At 42.8% G+C, this 15528-nt stretch overlaps 2 protein-coding genes across 2 annotated transcripts in view; one reads left to right on the top strand and one right to left on the bottom strand.

The window, feature by feature from the left end:
* Nucleotides 1-15528, bottom strand: part of GREB1L (GREB1 like retinoic acid receptor coactivator) — a 344278-nt gene that overhangs the window by 4901 nt on the left and 323849 nt on the right. The window contains exons 27-34 of the mRNA XM_069099751.1: nucleotides 15102-15241; nucleotides 12121-12282; nucleotides 11826-12030; nucleotides 9033-9198; nucleotides 6051-6281; nucleotides 5425-5566; nucleotides 3091-3291; nucleotides 1493-1631 (exon numbers count right to left, since the gene is read on the bottom strand). Coding sequence (XP_068955852.1) covers nucleotides 1493-1631; nucleotides 3091-3291; nucleotides 5425-5566; nucleotides 6051-6281; nucleotides 9033-9198; nucleotides 11826-12030; nucleotides 12121-12282; nucleotides 15102-15241 — 1386 coding nt within the window. The remainder of the gene's footprint in view (nucleotides 1-1492; nucleotides 1632-3090; nucleotides 3292-5424; nucleotides 5567-6050; nucleotides 6282-9032; nucleotides 9199-11825; nucleotides 12031-12120; nucleotides 12283-15101; nucleotides 15242-15528) is intronic.
* Nucleotides 1-15528, top strand: part of ESCO1 (establishment of sister chromatid cohesion N-acetyltransferase 1) — a 96981-nt gene that overhangs the window by 60357 nt on the left and 21096 nt on the right. The window lies entirely within an intron of this gene.

Raw genomic sequence — 15528 nt, 5'->3', positions numbered from 1 at the left:
ATAACCTGTTCTTGATGAAGCCATGCTGACTCTGTGCTTATGCTTTCCTTTCCTAAATGTTCTCCAACCATCCCTCAAATAGTAACTCTAGAACTTTTCTAGGAACCAGTCAAATTCCCTGGCTGTTTGCAAACTCCACTGTCTTCCTCTTTTTTGGAAAACTAGGCTATGTACCCTTGTTCAAACTTGTGGTACTTCTCTAATTCATGATCTTTCAAGGGTCAATGACAGTGGTTCTTCCGTCACAGCTGCCAGGTCTGTTAGTGCCCTAAGTTGTGGTTCATCTGGGTCAAATCAGGGTTTCTAGATGCTCTCTTATTTATCTTCTTGCTAATTTGGGTGTCATTTTATTATTATATCTTTTCAATGCCAAAGAGAGTTTTTCTTGGCAGAGGAAAAAAAGCATACAGAAGATCTGGCCTTTTTTTCGGTCACCCAGCGTTATAATTCTCTCCAACTGACGTGGCCTTCCTCTTTCTTCTTTAGTCTTCCTCTCTTCTCCACTGCAGCTAACCCTCACCTTTTCATTCGAGCTCATTCTGGTCCTTATTATCCCCAGCACCCCTCTTACTGCATCATGTTATGCTTGGTCATTATCCTCCATCTTAAACAGGACTCACTGAGGGTTTTTGAATGGAGAGTAATGATCATGGCTAGGCTTTAGAAAGATCAGTCTGAGGTGGCTAGGATGGACTGGAAGTCAGATCAGTCAGGTTGCTTCAGTACCAAAACTAATGTAGGGGCTATAGAGTGGAGAGGAAAGTATATTCTCTTTTGTCATAGTCCTTTCTCCAGTTCAATAATAATTATCATTACTAATTACATCTTGGGGCAGCTAGGATAGAACAGTGGATAAAACGCAGGTTCTGGAGTCAGTTAGATATGAGTTCAAATCCAGCCTCAGACACTTGCTAGCTGTGTGACCCTGGGTAAGTTTCTTCACTCTGTTTGCCTCAGTTTACTCATTTGTAAAATGAACTGCAGAAGGAACTGGCAAACCAGTTCTTTGACAAGAAAACGTCAAATGGAGCCATGGAGAGTCTAACACAAGTGAAAAATGACTGAACAACAATTTATATCCTGGGTTTGGACAAAATGTTACTGACCAAGATTGAAATTTCTTATAAGGAATCCCTCTTCTTAAGAGGAAATACAATGTAATAGAAAGAACTCTGAACTTCAAGTTAGAACAAATGGATTTGAATCCTGCCTCTGGCATGTCTTAGTTGTGTGGCCATGGGCAAGTTGCTTTTTCTCATGTGAAAATGCCGGTAATTCATAGAGCTGATATGAGGCTTAAAAGAGATAAACTATATAAAACACTTTGAAAACTGTAAAAAAGGAATTAGTCTTTCTAAATGGTCTTTTAAGGGAGAGAGAGAGAGAGAGAGAGAGAGAGAGAGAGAGAGAGAGAGAGAGAGAGAGAGAGAGAGAGAGAGAAAGAGAGAAGGCAGGGGAGGGGGTAGTTTTTCAAGTACTAAAGCAGACCTACCTTTGAGGAACTTAAATTTCTTAAGGAGGTCAGCACCTACGAAAGAATCACAGAGGTACAAAAGGAGTCCGCTGAAAAATATGCCTTCATAGTTGACATTGATGGAGTGTGGTCGGGAGCTCACATAGCATATGGCCACCTGAAACATCACAAAGAGGAGCATTTTACTTTCAAAAAATAGCTAAAATATATGTGTGTGTATACATAAACATACACATGGGTGTATGTATATGTAATATGTATGTGTATACATGCCATTTGGGTTCAGATGGCAAGGGGCAGTATTGCCTGCACTAAATTTTTAGGGTCGAGAAGATCAGGACTGGTTCTTCCCAATAAAGACTCTAATGGAGGAATTCACAGGGACACAAGACATTTCAGCTTCATGTAATACAAAGTGACCCCAACTTAAATAGATTAAAGCCACACTAAGACTTTTGGAACACCCTGTATAACCAATGTGAGGGAAACAGAGGACTTAGGAGGGAAAAAAAATCTAAATTTTAACGGGTTAAAACATCGTTTTCCTCTGTAACTTCCTTCTTCCTTCCTCCCCCCAAAAAGCATTTTCTGAGAAAGCGAAAATGAAATGCCTTGTTATAATCTGAAAGCTATCAAATCAAATTTAAACGTCACTTTGAGTAAAGGAAGGATGCTTCATATGGACAGAAAGGAATGTGAACTAAGATGTTCTGACTGCTCTGCTCTCGTGAGAATAGAATATCAGCCTCTTACAAACTCTAGAAAAGGGATTTCGGAGAATGCTGAAGAACTTGGTGGAAGCACGGGAGACAGTTAGGCATGTGCAGGGATCCTAGCAGATGCTTTCTCAGCTTGCAGCCTATCTTGCCTCTCTCTAGCAGCTATGATGAATTAAATACTTAATGAAGTGAAATCCAGAGCCCCGGGTTCTGGCCCTGGCCCTGCCCCCAATCAGCTTGAAGTGGAGGTGTGGTCAAGCTGTCTAACCTCTCTGGTTTTACCTTTTCAACACCATCTATAAGACAAAGAGTTTGGATTAGATGTATGCTCTCTAAGCCTCCATCCAGCTCTATCATTCTGTGATTCACACTCAGAATATGAATTTTTTCCCAAATCTCAAAACTACCCAATGCATCAAAGCTGGATAAGAAAGCCATAGGGGAGCGTCCACACAAGATTCAGTCATTTCTTTAATACCTGAGGGTTGCTGCTGAGAAGCAAAGCCTAAAGGTTCCCCGCCCTGCCCCCATCAAGGCTAGAGAGAGGCAAGAGTGGGACATGGGAGGAGGGAAGGCAGAAAGAAAACTAACGAGGGAGAAAAGCAGAAAAAAAGAAAAGGAAGTAATGTAGGGGGTGGGTCAGTCCTGCAACAGCAGTTTCAGGTGCATCTTGATAACCTCCCAGAACCATTGGCAGAGGAACAGGCATCCTAGAGAATTCTGAGATTCCATTGGTCTTTATGTCCACTTCATTTCAGGTAATATGAACTTTGGGGAAGGTGACTTGGCCGCCTCACAGCCATGAGGAAGGAAAGAAAGGAAAGGACAGGACAGGAAAAAGGAAAAAAGGAAAGGAAAGGAAAGGAGGGAAGAAGGAAGGGAGGGGAGTGTTTTTACCTCTGGTCCAACGTTTAGGTAGCAGTCGATGGCCAAGATGGGGCTCCTGTAATTATGGATGGCTTTTGGGAAGAGTTTGTATGTGGCGTGCTGAAGGAACTTTTCAAGGAGAAATTGGGCTGGAGCTGCTAGGAGAGTGTGTTCACTGTCTGGAGCGCAAACATACTGAAGAGGCAAGATGGGTGCTATGCTTTCAGACAGCTGTAATCAGATGCAACAGGAATATTTAAAATACACTGCATGTCCCTTCAGTGCAATGGATGAACTAGGTGGAGAAACCCTTCTCTTGTGACCACCTGGCCAAATGCAGCTGTAGCATAGTTTTATCATCTAGGGCTCTTGGGTATAGGGAGGAATTGGACTTAATGTGGGCTGGACAGTGAGGGGACAAAGGTGAAGACAAATGCAGTTCTTTCAAAAAGTACTGCATTTGGCAGTAATCTGCAAAGCATACACCAAGCAAGAATGTCCAACAAAGTCTATTAAGTAGAGACCAAGTACAGATGGAAATACACCCTTCTATGATGTCTATTCATATGTGATCCCAGCACAGCAATGCTAAAAGTAATAACTCACAGTGCTAGACTACTATATTTACAAGCTGTCCTCCTTATGACTAGACCACAAGATAGGTAGTGCAAATATTACTGACCCCATTTTATAGGGGTCACCTCAGCGAGGTGACTTCTCCATAACGTCACATGTGTAATAGCAAAGACTTGATCTTGTGTTTTGAAGAACAGTGATCTTTTCATAACCCAAACTGCTCTGTATCTCATTGTGGCTGATGGTCTGTGATACAGACACAACCAAGCTTCAGTGCAACAGAATCCTAAGAGTCTCAGAGCTGAAAGGGACCTCACAGGTCATCCAGTCTCACCTGTGTTCAAGCAGGAATTCCTTGCATAACATCGCCAACAAATGCCCACGCAGCCTCAACATGAAGACCCCCAAAGATGGAGTATTCACCACCTTCTGACTCATCAGCAGTTCTAATTGTCTGAAAGTTTTTCCTTACACTAAATCTAACTCTACAACTTCCATCCACCGTTTTTATTTCTTGCTTCTGGGGCCGTTCAAAACAAACTGAATCCCTCTTCCACTTACTTGAAGACAACTATCGATTCTCCTAAGTCAATGTGCACAGTACCCAGCATGTAGCAGGTAGGCGCTTAATAAATGTTTACTGATTTAATGACTCATGAACACTTCATCTACACAGCTGATAAAAATGTTGAACAGAAGAAGGGGGGCCAAGGACAGAGAACCCTAGGTACTCACTTCATAGACATCTCTCTAAGTGGTCAATGATGAATTAACTGCTCCTCAAACCAATTCTAAATCCACCTGACAATACTATGAACCTCCAGCCCACATCTCTCTATCTTGTCCATCAGGGTATCATGAGATACCACCAAGGACCTTGATGAAATTCAGATCGCCATGTCTATGGAATTCTCTTCATTTATCAGGATCATCTCTTTGTCAAAAGGACATGAATAAAATCAGTCTGGCATGTTTCTGTTGAACACATAGTGCTTTCACAGTGGTTATCATTTTCCATTTTAAGTGTTCATTAATCATCATAATTCATTCTATATAATAATTTATTCATTCTAGAATTTCACCATAAATCAAGCAATTTACCTTTTTTGGCTTTTATGAAAACTGAAACACTTCCTAATCTCCAGTTGTGTGGTATCTCTCCCTCCAATTCTCCATGATTTTTCAAAGATCACCAATAATGGTCCCTAAGTCATATCCCCATGTTCCTCTGATACTCAAAGATGTAAGTGCATCGAGATTCAGTGATTTAATATTGAAGGTAAAGAGGTACTCCCTGACCATTTCCTCATTTACCTTTGTTTTCAGTTACTTGTTATTTTTTTCTACACCTTGCTATCTAAAGACTGTTCTCCTTTTCAGTAAAGAACATGGAAATAAAATTGTAGGTGGATATCTCTGCCTTCTCTCTCCTTCATGTTTTATCATATTCCTATAATGTCACATTTAAATCTTCTACCAAAATCAGTTCAGCCTCATCATGGCAGTTTTCAGAAGTTCAAGGGGCCTAGATTAGGAACTGAGAAGAAAGGACTTTTTGGTAGGAAATATTTCGTATCACAGTAAAAATCTGCCACAGACTGATATTGGTCTGTGTACTGGGAACTGGGAATAGCTCTCAATGCTTTCTTCATTATAATGATGAGATTTTCCCATTTGTTGTTTCGGTTATTAGAAAACAAAGCCATTTAATGTAAAAGACGTTAATAGGGAAGCTGCTGTCTTCACTCCCAAGAAAAGAGTCCTCTCTCCCCGACGTGAACAACTTACGCTGATTTTGGGTTTGACGCTAAAGTCCTTTTGCCCTCCAACCTGGATGTGCTTCTTCATGAGACTGAAGTTGTTAAATCGGCAAATGAGCAGGCCACTGCTGTTGGTTCTCAAGTTAAAGTCAACGTCTTCACAGAAGTACCTCAAAGTTAAATATAGCAATACAGATCTGGGTTTCAGTAACTTATTCGGCCTCCATAATCTCATTGAAGATTATTACAGAAAGAGAAAGGGACAGCAAGTATCAGAAGACGGCCTAGAATGAGATGGACCCCCCCCCTCCCAGGAGCCGGATAAATCCAAACATGACCTGCAATAGTGTCTACGGATTGTTAACTGCGCTAGGCATCTGCTAGGTCTAAAGGAATTCCTGCAGTCAGCGGAGTGAAGAAATCTGCCTGGCACGCTGTTGTTCAATAGCATCTGATACTTTGTGACCCCATTTGGGGTGTTCTTGGCAGAAAGAGTAGAGTGGTTCGCCATTTCCTTCTCTAGCTCATTTTACAGATGAGGAAACTGAGGCAAACAGGGTGAAGTGACTTTCCCAAGGTCACATAACGCCACCATCACAGTCCCAGACCCAGACCCAGACCCAGGAGAGGAGCTGAGCGCCTCGGGCTCCTTACCTGTTGAGATCATATTGCACATTCTGTGTCAAGTCCACATTGAGCAGCACAAAGTCATGGACGTGGCACCGAGAGAAGGGAGACTTGAGGCTGCGAGAGCTCAGCTTGCGGTGCCACTTCTGTATCCCCAGGATGGCATAATGCACAATCTTTGGGGTGGCTTCAAGATGCTGCAGGACAGCCTTTAAGGACACGTTCTTACTGGTAATCCCTGAATCCGTGGGCTGGCTACTGGATTTAAAATAAGGCAAGTGTGAGGAGCAGCCCATGGGACCATCCCAGAATGGGGAAACCGACCATTTCCAAAAGCAGTGCAGGCAGATGTCGCCCATCACTATCAACTCGTTTTATCCCCCAAAACACAACTTGAGGTGAAAAGAACATTTCAGGGAACTGTTATTTACACAACAAAAATGTTACTGAAGGAAGGAGAGTCAAAATTCAAACTAGAATGTTTTCCTTCCTAATTGGCCCCTTTTGGAATCTTGGTTGCCTTCAAAACTTAGCTCAAGTACAACCTTCAATCTGTACGTAGCCTTCCCAACCCCCCCCCCCCCCCTCCTTCGGGGCCCCCCCCCTTCCCAAAACTCTTACATTCACTTTGTATATAGTCTGCAGATACACTCTCTAAAAACATGCTCAAAATGAAATATGCCATACATGTTTATGCCAAGGAGAAAAAGCTAGCATCTAGGTTGGACAGCACTGGGTTCAAGCCTTGCCTCTGACCTGTAATGGCGATGGGACCTTCACCCTTCTAATGAGTGTCCTGAGTAACTCTCTAAGACTCAATGTTGCAGAGGAGGGGCAGGTGTGGTAGAGAGTTTCCTCACGCCCATTCCCCCCGCATCTCTCTGTGTCTCTGTCTCTATCGACATGGATATGCATGCATATATGTTGGCTGGTTGGCTGTTGTCCTTTGTTTTTGAAGAGGATCAAAATAACATCATTATGTTAGAATCAAGGTACAGTGTGTCTGACTGGCTGATCAGACCAGCTCGGAAGGTTCTACCACAGGCTGGGCACAATGCACATGTGTGTGTGTGTATACATATGTGTGTGTTTTTTTCCCCCCCCCCCCTTGTTAGAATGTAAGCTCTCTGAGGGCAGAGACTATTTTACTTCTTTGTATCTTCCAGGTTCATTACAGTGCCTGGCACATAGTAGTCAATCAAACAATAACCGATAGACGTTTATTAAGCACCTCCTATATGCAATGCGCTAAGCACTGGTGAGACAAAACAAAGAGGCAAAAGAGAAGTGCCTCCCCACATGGAGGTTAGTAGGCATTTAATAAATTCTTGTTGGTTGATTGAGAAAATCATTGTTTTCTGACACCTGAGGCTTAAGAGGTCTGGTCTGAGTTGCACTGAGTGGACCTGGCTGGAGGAAGGAAGAGGCAGGAAGCAAAGAACATCCAGGGAGAGCCCACGGGGGAAATGGCAAGAGGTGCAGGCAGTCTGCACCACTCCCTCCAACATCCTAATTTAAGATCTGGCTGGAGATACCAACTCACAGATGAAAAAGGTGAAAAGAAGGGGGAGGAGGGGCAAAGGGACAGGCTGCATCCTTCAGAGGGGCAGGGCCCGGGGACACCTTGGGCTCAGCCTCTTCCTCTGTAAGACGAGGGGCTGCACTGCCTCCAGCGGGGATTCTTCACCCTTTTCCTAGGGTGCCTCCCCTCCCCCCTTTTCCTCCCTTTTAAAGGCAGGCTGGTGAAACCTATGGACATGTCTCTTCTCAGAGTAATATTTTTATAAATGCATAGGATTGCAAAGGAAACCAATTTTATTAAAATACAACTGTTAAAATATTTTAAAAGCTCCAACAAGTTCACTGACCCTGGATTCAGAACCTCACTAGATGAGCTCAAAGGTGCCTTGCAATTCCATGATTTACGGCAAAGAACTGCCCAAGGACAAAAGGGAGAATGAGGAAGGTAACTAACTGGACATATTCTCCTGCCCTGCTCACCTGAGGGGCAAAATATTTGAATTTGTGGAGGCTGTGAAAAGCAGACAAAACAAACACCCTCAAGATGCTTCTCCTGTTCTCTTTTCTTTTATGTTCCAGAAGTTGTGGCGGATCAGTTAGCCTTAATGAGGAGCCTGTGCTGGCACAGCGCAGTCCCCAAAGTCTTAGTGCAGTTTTAAGCTTTAATAGCTGATCTGTATGAACTCTTTCTGCATTCATTCATGTATATATAATGCCTGACTCAAAGTCCATTTGTATAGGACTTGCTTCTTACTGGTGGAGAAAAAAGCCCTGCCCTCTCTGAGGCGTGCATCAGAACTGGGGTGATGTGAGGGCTTTAGTTCTGAGCCAGTCCCCTTTTGGGGATGGAAGAGGCCAACCCCACTTCAGGCTGCTGAAAGAAAAGATTCTGAGAAGACATGAGATGAATGTGTAGCCTCCATCTTGTCCTTATTCCCAGTTTGCTATGCTGGAGATTTTAGAGTTTTCCTCTTGGGTGAGATTGAGGATACTCTTGGTTGAGCTGAGTTATCTCACTCCCCAAAGGAAAGCTCCTTCATTCTGTATTGTCTGGTATACATTCTCCTTTTTTTTTTTTGCTCTTTGGAGGGCAATTGGGGTTAAGTGACTTGCCCAAGGTCACACGGCTAGTTTTTTGTGTTAAGTGTCTGAGGCCACATTTGAACTCAGGTCCTCCTGACTCCAGGGCCGGTGCTCTATTCACTGTGTCACCTAGCCACTCCTGGTATACATTCTCCTGTGTAGACCTTCTCTGATTTCAGTTTTGTTAGAATTTGGATAAATGAGTTTCTTTGCTATTTGCTGTATGTGTTCACTGTGGATTTGGGATTAGGTTGGGACAAGGGTTACATATGGTCTTCTCTCCCTTCGACTGTGTGCTTCATTCGTATGTCTAATTCTAACACCTAACCCCATTCCCAGCACACAGTAAGGGCTTAGGCTGCTTGATTTTCCTGTCTCCCTGCAATCACCTTGCCAGTACTGTACCTGGACTGTTCCTGGGCTCCGTGAATGTTCCACAGGACACAAGAGTCATCCATGATCACTATGAAAGGCCAGACGCATTGGCGTTTGACTCCCATTTCCTCCAGGCGGTTTCTCTCCAGTTCAAGGTTATGGTAGGAGAGCTCTTTAATGAGGAACCTTGCAGCACCTGAAGAGCAACACAAATAGCGATGCACAGAGCAATTCTGGCCTGAATCCACTCCACAGGACAAAACCCTCAAGCCCCAAACCTACTGATTTTGATTTGGAAACTTAGGAGTCAAGCAAGGCTTTTGGGGGACTCCATGTCCCCTAAAACAAGACATCCCGAGTAGAAGGATTATTTTCAACACATGCTAATAGCTCAAAACAGCTGGGAACAAGACTTTCAATAATCCCAGGAGCAGCTCCAAGTGCTGATGAGATGACTGAATTCAATACTTTGATGAATGTTGCCCTAGCTTAGGTTTCATTCATTCATGCATGCACTCATCCATTTGTGCATTCATGCGTTCATTCATTTATCAAAAACTGTTAAGCATCTACAATGTGTAATGAGACTTGAGGAAACAGGGTCTTCTCTGAAAAGGGTCCAAAGCATGGGAACCCTGGTAATGTAATGGCCAGAGAGACTTGGGTTTGAATACCACCAGAGAGACTTGCTAACTGTGTGACCAAGGTCAACTCAGCCTCTTGAACCTCAGTTTCCTCATCTCTAGAAGGGGGAATAATATGCCTGTAGTACCTAATTCAATGGATTTGGGGGAGGATTACATGAGATAATGAATGTTTTATTTTTTTTGCCTTTTGGAGGGCAGTTGGGGTTAAGTAACTTGCCCAAGGTTACACGGCTAGTTGTTTTAGTATGTGTGTGTTAAGTGTCTGAGGCCGGAACCGAACTTGGGTCCTCCTGACTCCGGGGCCAGCACTTTACTCACTGCGCCACCTAGCCGCCCTATGAATGTGTTTTATTAAACCTTAAAGTGCCATATAACCACCAGCTGTTGTCAGTATTCTGCTAGAGAGCTCTTGTTCATCTTGAAGGCCAAAGGTCAAGTCTACCTTTCTAAGTGGGCCTCCCTGGATTATATTTTGGATTTCTTTTAACCTTGGGAGGTTTATTCTTCTTTTTACTATCATTTAACTAACTGGACGTGACACATTCTCTTTCATTTGCACCTTGTGGTGTAAAAGAGATGGCCATGCCATGTACAAAAAGCAGAGCTCAGTGCTTAAAGGGTCCACCTACTCTACCCCACTCATTTTCAGAAAGAAGGGAGAATACACGAAAAATAAATAAAAGGAAAAAAGAGAAAGGGAATAGGAAGGAATCGAGAAGAAAATAAGTTGAAGAGGTCAGGGAAATTGTTCAGACTTTTGAAATAAAACCCATCACTAAAGGATATACAGACACCGAAGGATGTGTTCTCCAAACAAAAACAGTAGAAAGACGAACCAAAAAAAGGGGTGTGTGTAAAATTCGCTATTTATTTCTAGCTGAAAGATAGAGAAATCACTCATTGACAAAAACTCAAAGGAGGGCTGAATACAAGTAAAAGTAATTTGTTAGTTTTATAATGAGCTAATTTTTTGAGAGAAAAATGCAAAAGATTCAAGTCATGAAATTTAGAATCAAGAACAGGGAATATAAAAAATTCTTTAAGAAAGTGGCTAATCTTTCAAAATGTGTAAGTTTAAGGGAGGTCAAAGGGAAAGGAAGAGAGAAAAGGAGAGAAGAAAGGGACAGATTAGATAGAGAAGAAAAATTATTAGCAGAGCAGAGAAAGCAATAGAGAGAAATCTGTAGATGGTGAGAGCTGTGCTTCTGAAATATTATTTCAGGTAAACTACTCTGGTGGCACTGTGACAGATTCATTTGGGCAAAGAGCCAAGTGAATTACTAGCTGTCATCACTTCCCCTTGAAAGGTCAATCTGCTGATTAACCACTATTGGGCAGCTTGTCTTTAAACCCCGCAAAGCCTCATTCTGAACTGGAAAGTGATGGCCCAGTGGCCAGAGCAACGGCTGCTCTGTCTGGCAGATTTGGTCAGAGGTTTCTAGACATCACCACTATTCTCTCAACAGCTGTATTGCCCAAACTGTCTTCAGTGTGAATTCAGTCCTTTACTCCTCCTTTACTTGGTAGGGACACAAAAGATTATTCCAAACACCTTTACTGGTCAATCAGATGGATGTTATCAGCATCAGTGATAATATGGATTCTGAAATTGGTCCTAAGAACTGTCTCAGTCTCTGGTGTCCATAAAACTATAGGTGATGCAGGCAGGATTGGGCCCCCTGGAGCCTCTTTAGATGGGAACGGGATGCATGGATGTTTCTCAGCTCGAAATTGGACCTTCAGGGCCTAAAACGCAATGAGAGTGATGCCTGGAATATGAGGGGAACATTTCGTCTAGGTTAAACTACTGCACTATGGGGTCACTCCATGACATTTCCTGGGTATGTATAAAGGAATATCCTTTGTTTGTCTGGTTTTTGTATATACAGTGATGACTTCTTCCTTAGAGACTGGTCCTTGGAACTAAAAACATTTTAAGGGAATATGGTGCTAAACAGAGAGGGTCAGGAGAAAAATTAAACTAAAACACTTCCATTTCCTATTAGCAGTAAGCCAACTTCAAAGGTGTGACAAAGACCAGTGGAACTTTTTCTTGGGAGGAACCCAGTACTCCTTAATCTTAAATAGCTGCTAGTTCTTGGGTTTCAGGCCATGAGGACGAAGCAAAGAAGCTGGATTTCTCCCCTGGGGTTCCGTAAGATGCATAACTGCTTACCAACACCAGCATTGTTGAACGTTCCAGGAAGCACCAGTATGATATGGTTGGGCCAGTACTTGCGATACAGTGGCATCTCATACTCTTTGATCACTAGGAGGTGAAGGTGGCTGATGCCTTCCATTGCATGGTAAAGATTTAGCAGGCCTTGTTCATGTCGTCCACTGGAAGGAGTGAAGATTGGGCTCTTGACTACATTCAAATTCTGCTGAAAGGAAAACAGAGTAGGCTTAGGCAGGTCCTGAAGCCTCTCCCCACCCCCCGCTTCCCATGGCCAGTCACAGTGCTCGCCCACCTTGTCAGACACCAGAGGCAGCCGCATACTCTCCAGGTGTCTGCCTTGCTTGCTGAAGACAAAATGGCTTTCTTTGGATTTGGGGATGATAAAGTGGAGCTGAACCTCTTCTCCCAACATGGAGGAAGAGAATGTGAATGTGTGCAGGGTAGAGTCGGACATCTGCAATGGCAAGGCAGAGGGGAAAGAAACATAAACCTACGGACTGCAGGAAGGCTGGTTGTACCTCTCACTGTTTCCCAATAAAGTATCTGGGTCGGGACTAATAGTAACGAATGAGGACCTGAAATCCTCCAAAGCGCATGTTTGCAGGCTCAACACACAAAGAACCACTACGGACAATCATGTACTGTCTTGGGAACTGTTCTTTTTTTTTCTTTTTGGAGGGGGGAAGGTAGGGCAATTGGGGTTAAGTGACTTTCCCAAGGTCACACAGCTAGTTTTGTGTTAAGCGTCTGAGGCCGAATTTGAACTCAGGTCCTCCTGACTCCAGGGCCGTCACTCTATTCACTGCGCCACCTAGCCGCCCCCAGGAACTGTTCTATTTTTGATGCATCTTCTCTACAGCATTAACGGAATAGCTGCTGCTTAATATGAATTTTGTGTCTCTTTCCTTTGAACAATAACTGCTTTCGTGCAAAATACAAGATCATCTATGGAGTATCTTGTTCTATGCTAAATGGTCAGCGTTCTGTAGGGAGAAAAATGCTTCTGTTTTCCACAGGTTATAACACTGCAGAGTTGGAAGGGGCCTTAGAGATCATTTATTCCGACCCTCTACATGAAAGATGAAGAAGCCGGGATGCAGAGAGGTTGGTGCTCACCCAGCATAACAAAAGTAGCAGTTGCTGGTATTTGAACCAGGGGCTTCTGACTTCTTTTTCCACCAGATTATGCTGCCCAGCAAGGCAGTGGCAGTGAACAGTGCGCTGGAGTCAGTAAGGACTGAGTTCAAATCTGGCCTCAGACACTTAGCTGTGTGACCCTGGGCAAGTCACTTAACCCTGCTGGCCTCAGTTTCCTCATCTGTAAAATGACCTAGAGGAGAAAATGGCAAACCACTCCAGTGTCTCTGCCAAGAAAACCCCAAATGGGGTCATGTAGAGTTGGCCCTGACTGAACAACAAAAAGCAATGGATTCAGGCAGGAATAAATGACACATCCCAAGACAAACAGAAGTCTAATAACTTTTTAAAATTTTCTAGAGAAGGGCATATTCTATGTTCTTTCAGTAAATGAGTCCAGTGACTGATTGCAGCTGATATGTTCAAATGCCTTACAAAAACTTTAATAGAGTTGCTAAGACTTGACTCACTTCAAGGATAATTTGTCAGTTTTATCTGTAAGACAGTAGGAGGTAGGTAGGTTTATTTATTTAGAAATAAATATTATATTCACACACACACACACACACACATATATATATAGAATCACAAGTACAATTTTCTAAATACAACATTGCAACAATTCAGCTATTACCCATATCGCAAAGAAAACACATCAATATTTAAACATTTTTTTCTTATTTTTAAAAGCACATTTTAATACAAATGGACATTTTGTGTGCAGGTCAAGTCTTTTAGCCCCATGATATTTTTGGTAGCTAGGAGTCACAGCATTTAGAGTGTCGAAGTTGGAGTCAGAAAGGCGTGAGTTTGAATCACTGTGTGGACACTTACTAGCTGTGAGACCCTGGGCAATTTCTAGCTGCCTCAGTTTCCTCATCTGTAAAATGGGGATAATAATATTACCTACCCTCCAGAGTTGTTGTGAGGAGTAAATAAGTTAACAGATACAAAGCCTTTTGTACATCTTAAAGTGATAAGCATATGCACAAACACATATGCCAGCTATTATTATTATGGACAAGTAAAACTAAACAAAAATTCTACCAACACATTCACAGTGTTACTACCAACAGATTTATAGTTTTAGCTAAGACTGAATGAAGAACTATGGGAAACAATGGTCAACCTGAACCAGGATATTCTACTTTCTGTTTATTTTTTCTTGGGGTGGTAGACCCAGTTTTCACAGCTAACAGTCTATAAGGGAGGGAAGTTATTCTCACCCGTTAACAGGAGTATAAATTTTCCCCAGGTACAGTGGGGAGAGAAGTGCTTTACTCCCCAAGATGTGGGTAGTTTCCTCTGTCTTCATCTTTGCTGCCCAAATATGTCATAAGAAGGTGGGTACTATAATGGTAAGTGAGCTCATGTCTCCCTGTCTATTTGATTCTAGCTGCATACAGCAACAAATAATTTTTTTTTCCCAAGCTCTCTCATCAATTGCATTCTATGCCAGGGTGAAAACATTGCTGGCTCAGGGTAACTCAGCAGCCAAACAGGAAATATAACTCAAAGTCAGTGACGTTATTTTAATCAGTGAAGGATAAAATAAAAAAAAATACATTTTCAGGGGTGGCTAGGTGGTGCAGTGAATAGAGCACTGGCTAGAGTCAGGAGGACCTGAGTTCAAATCCGGCCTCAGACATTTGACACACTTACTAGCCGTGTTACTTTGGGCAAGTCACTTAACCCCAACTGCCCTCCAAAAAAAAGCCAAAAAAAAAATACACTTTCCTAGTTATCTAATACTCCTACAACCCAATTATTTAAGGATTGCCTATCTACTCTAAAACCAAAGTGTATTACGTATGAAGTGCTTTTAGAACTTCTAGATATAATGCAGAACTGATACTTTGTTCCCTTCTCTGCCCCTAATTAATAAAAAATAACCAAACCCCAACTTCTCCAGATTGTTGCATCACACATTTTGGCCATCAGCCAATAGGTCTTTATATTATCAGCCTACATTTCTACCCAGAGTGTGCTGGGAAAACCCTATGGAAAGCCTGTCATAAACAAGAATACATTTTCCATTTCTCCATTCCTCAATTAACATCCTACTTGAGAATCTCTCTCCCAGTCCAGCTTAAACACCAGTGTCTTTATGTAGTAGCAGGGACGGGAAAACCTCACCTGGGACGCAGGGCTGATGTCCATGTACTGGTGGCATTGTTCGCAGTGATGGAACGTGTTATAAGCAGCATATTTGGTCAGCATCATGGAGACAGTTTCACGTTTCCTGGACTCCTCACATTTGGCATCCTTTTTTGTTTCTGTGCACAAAGAAAGGGGAAAAACCCACCTGATGATTCATTCAAAAGGCCTGAGAGGAGAGGAACCCACTTCTGAGTCCTAACTAGCTGAAAAGTGGTGCTCTCCCACAATCAGGGGCTTGAGCTACAGTTCTGAAAATCAAAGCTGGTGACTTATGGATGAGAGAGATAAAGAAGGAAGGAAGGAGGGAAGTAAAGAGGGAAGAAAGGAAGGAAGGAAGGAAGGAAGGAAGGAAGGAAGGAAGGAAGGAAGGAAGGGAGGGAGGGAGGGAGGGAGGGAGGGAGGG

Source organism: Petaurus breviceps, unplaced genomic scaffold, assembly GCF_028583685.1.
Source record: "Petaurus breviceps papuanus isolate PSGF00001 unplaced genomic scaffold, PetGlider_PUasm1.0 38, whole genome shotgun sequence".
In the NCBI taxonomy this organism is placed as follows: domain Eukaryota; kingdom Metazoa; phylum Chordata; class Mammalia; order Diprotodontia; family Petauridae; genus Petaurus; species Petaurus breviceps.
The sequence above is the reverse complement of the archived record's forward strand: the minus strand, read 5'-3'. Positions and strand labels throughout refer to the sequence as shown.